Source organism: Gavialis gangeticus, unplaced genomic scaffold, assembly GCF_001723915.1.
Source record: "Gavialis gangeticus isolate Ggan-Ray unplaced genomic scaffold, GavGan_comp1, whole genome shotgun sequence".
NCBI classification, from domain to species: Eukaryota; Metazoa; Chordata; order Crocodylia; family Gavialidae; genus Gavialis; species Gavialis gangeticus.
Genome location: NW_017729008.1, coordinates 36,406,932 through 36,410,648, shown reverse-complemented (window position 1 = coordinate 36,410,648; position 3,717 = coordinate 36,406,932). Strand labels below are relative to the sequence as shown.

The window sequence follows — 3,717 nt, the reverse complement described above, 5'->3', positions numbered from 1 at the left end:
ACTATTCATCCCCCTTCTCTCCCCCCCCACCATGCATTGAGAAAGGATGGGAATGACAAAAGAAAAATGTGAAAAGGGGGGAGAAAAAGAAAACACAGACGCTTTTGGTTGCTGAACCCTGAAAATAGACTCCCCCCCCCAAGTTTTCCATCAAAAACCCCAAATGAAGTATTTTCAGACTTTTTTGTTTGTTTATGTCAAAAAAAGAGTATTGCTGAAAAGTTTTTGAGCAGCAACACTGAAATCCAAACGACTCCTGGGTCTAGAGACCAGTTCTTTGCACAGTCCAATTCCCCCCTGCCAGGGCTCCTCAAACCTTCCCCACTTTAGGAAACGGACCTGTTTCTGACCACACTCATCGGCAGTTAGCTTTGCTGAACCACGCTGAATGGAGACAAATAAAAACCAGAGCAAACGTGCTGAGCACTGATTAAGCCACTGTCAATATTGGTTCACCTTTTAGAACAATTGCTGACGTCCAGGAGCTAACAGGGGGTCTTAAGCCTTGTTTGCCACTAGGGCTGGTGTTGGCTAGTCTAAGACCAAGTGCTAATCATCTTAGCCCCCAAATAAAGCATCCAATGTCACGTATTGCTGCATGTCTCTTACCTGCCGGAGCTTTGTTCCCACCATGGATGCGCTGCTGTCAAGTACAAACACGACGTTCTTCGGCAGCGGCGGGAGATCCCAGGGGGCAAAGTAATGCACGAAATACCCGTTCAAAATCTGGGGAAGAACCCGAGAGTCAGGACCACAATCCTACCTACTACGCTCAGCATCACCATGCTGCACTGGTAAGCAATGCTCCTGGTGAAGTCAACAGACATGGCACCATGGACCGTCACTGGAAAAGGATTGGCTCTTAATTCTGGGACAGTCTCTTTCATGCACGCCATATTCGAAACGACCGGACCCAGTACTAGACAAGTCCATGTAGAGACACAGTGAACAACAGGAAAGGGAGGAAAGCAATAAGCAGCCCTGGGTAAATGGGAAGGGGACATATTCGAGTGAGACTGGAAATATTCTCGGGGAGTGAGGCTTGGAAGTCAGTGCTGCGGTGGGAGAACTGCTGTTCCAGACGTCTCCGGGGATGCAGAAAGGAGAAGCAGGCTGAGAGGAAGCAGAGAACGGTCCAGGGAGAGTCCCTTTCTATGAGGGACAAAGTCATAGTTGTTTTCGTGCAGATAGCCCGCAGCCTGGATTCAGCCCTTGGAGTTGCTCCATCAGGCGCACTGGACTGCCAGCATGGCCCAGGGGAAGAGCCCACCTCCGAATGGTGATCCGCGGCAGGGAGGATCGACCATCCCAGTTGCACTCCAGCCGCTTCACAGTTCACCATTACCATGGCCCTTCCTCCCTGGCTGCTAGCTGCCAGCCCCTGGTCTCTGCCATGTGCCCATTGCTGGCACAGGACAGTTGGCAGGGGCTGGAGCTGCCACCTCATGTCCCAGTCTGGAGCCACACTGCTGCTACACCAGTTTCCTCACGCCCTGGTGTGGAGCCAGCTGTCAAGGAGCCCCGCAGTCCGGATCCAGGCCACAAGGTGAGTTTGGCCCCCTTGGTTAGGCGATAAAGATGCAAACCTTCAAATGGGGTCCTGAATGAATGGTAATGACTGGGGGCAGGTGTTATCACGTGTCACTGGTGAGAAGATGAGCGGTGGCAGCAGCCTGCACATGCTCATCTCTACAGACCAGAGACTTGGGGAGCCAGAAAGGAGAAGGAGGAGGAAGCCTTGGGCATGAATTTCAAGCAGAGGCGGAAGCACAGCCGTGAGTCTGCATCATGCTAAACAGCACAAAAGCACTTCTTTTAAAATCACGCACGCTTATGCGTGTGACCACAATGAAGCGGGAAGTTGCTCCTTTGGCAGAGGAATTGTGCATAGGTCTTGTGGCCCCTTGAGTCCCATTGAAATGATCAGGATTCAAGTGTGTCTTCAAGCAGGGGTGAATTGCAGCTGGTAGGACAGGCCGGTGCAGCTAAAAAGGCGGTTTTTTGCTCTTTGTTCGCCTGTTTATAGAGTTACCAAGGCACGTTACCCGTTGTTCAGTAAAGGGCAAAATCTGTCATTTTCTAATGGCTTCAATCAAACTTTTGTTCAAAACTGCTGAGTGCATGGGAAGAGTGACTGCTTCTACTATTTTCTTACCTATAATTTCTCCATTGCCGCCTCTTCTGCAAATTGTTAAAAGACAAGGTGCATGTGTGGGATCTGAGTCCTAACTATTTTTATGTAGGATTTAGCTAGTTCCCCATAGGAAACTATTTTTAATGCAACAATAGCTTTCATGGAGCCACAAGAGGTCCTATGTGTCATTTCTTCATAGCACTGGCACATGAAAAACGTATTCTATCACCAGAGCAGCCAACAAGAAGTCTGCAAAGTTGTATAATGACTGCCCTCATCTTGAATATAGAGGTGTGGTCATACCAGACTAAAACTCCCAGCATGTAACATGCAATTGTGACTTGTATCTCAATATAAAGTGGTATTTTTCATTTAAGGAGCAGATGCCTCCATGCACGTTATTCTGATTAATAGGTGGCTATATTGCCGGTTCTAATGACTGAATCACTAAGCCTTGCAATATTAAAGGTATGTCCATGCTTGCCTTTGACCATGCAAAGGAGCACCACCGTGAAAACACACCTCATCCACTTGCTCCTGCTTTTCATGCTCCAAAGAGTGAACAAAAATGCTGTTGTTTGAAATGTGCCCAACGTTGCATCGCTTGGCTTTGGCAGGCGCAGAGCAGGAGTGGGGGGACAAGGTATGTTTTCATGGCAACATTCCCTAGCCTGGCTAGAGACGCAGTAGATATACTCTGATTACCCTTGCTGTAGGGAAGCAGATCACATCAGCATCTCAGTTTTCATTTCTTTTTCAAGAGCAGGTTTTGAGCTCTGATTGGCATTGAGGAAAGCTTGAAGCTCTGAAGCAAACAGGCACTAAAAGTTAGAAACCAGCAGGCAAAAAAACCCAAAGAATCCAAATTATGTTATAGAAATACCATCTGGAAATGTTTAAGCAACTCTTGTTCTTTGGGGGTTGATTGATGTCTTTTGGGGTGGAGGTTGGTCACATGACATTGGCTGCAAGAGGCTATCTTATATTAGGGGTGGCTGTTCACTTCTTCATGCAACAGTGGCCCTTACTGGGGGCAAATTTTCTAAGAAATACAGGTTGCCTCTGGCGTAGCCAGTAGTGTAAAAAAGACCAGGTATGCATACTGTACCTGAACGTCCCCGATACTCAGCTCCCTGTTGACATCATATCTAATGATAAAATCCCCCAAAATGCCATTCCGGGCAATCTTGGCTTGTTGTACAACATTAGGTGTGAAGGTCACTTTAGCTAAAGTTTTTGTCTGTCCCACAACGGTAGAAGGAGGTGGAGAGCTGTCCTCTGGAGGGAAAGCAAGCAAAAACATTACAACATTTCTATTTATTTCTTACACATTCCCCACATTGCAGTACAGCACTTAGAGCAGGGGCGGGCAGTTATTTTGGGCGGAGGGCCACTTACTGAGTTTTGGCAAGCCATGGAGGGCCACATGACAGGCAGCCAGGGGCAGATAAATATTAATTTTCTAAGTTTTTAGGGCCCCGTGGGCTGGATAAAATGGCCTAGCAGGCCACATCTGGCCCCCAGGCTGCATTTTGCCCACCCCCCGACATAGAGCATTATGAGATGGCATGAAGGCACTGTGA

The 3,717-nt window shown here is 48.0% G+C and overlaps 1 protein-coding gene across 1 annotated transcript in view; it reads right to left on the bottom strand.

The window, feature by feature from the left end:
* Positions 1-3,717, bottom strand: part of ITIH5 (inter-alpha-trypsin inhibitor heavy chain family member 5) — a 72,094-nt gene that overhangs the window by 34,081 nt on the left and 34,296 nt on the right. Inside the window, exons 6-7 of the mRNA XM_019509603.1 lie at positions 3,243-3,412; positions 610-726 (exon numbers count right to left, since the gene is read on the bottom strand). Of these exons, the coding sequence (XP_019365148.1) occupies positions 610-726; positions 3,243-3,412 (287 nt within the window). The remainder of the gene's footprint in view (positions 1-609; positions 727-3,242; positions 3,413-3,717) is intronic.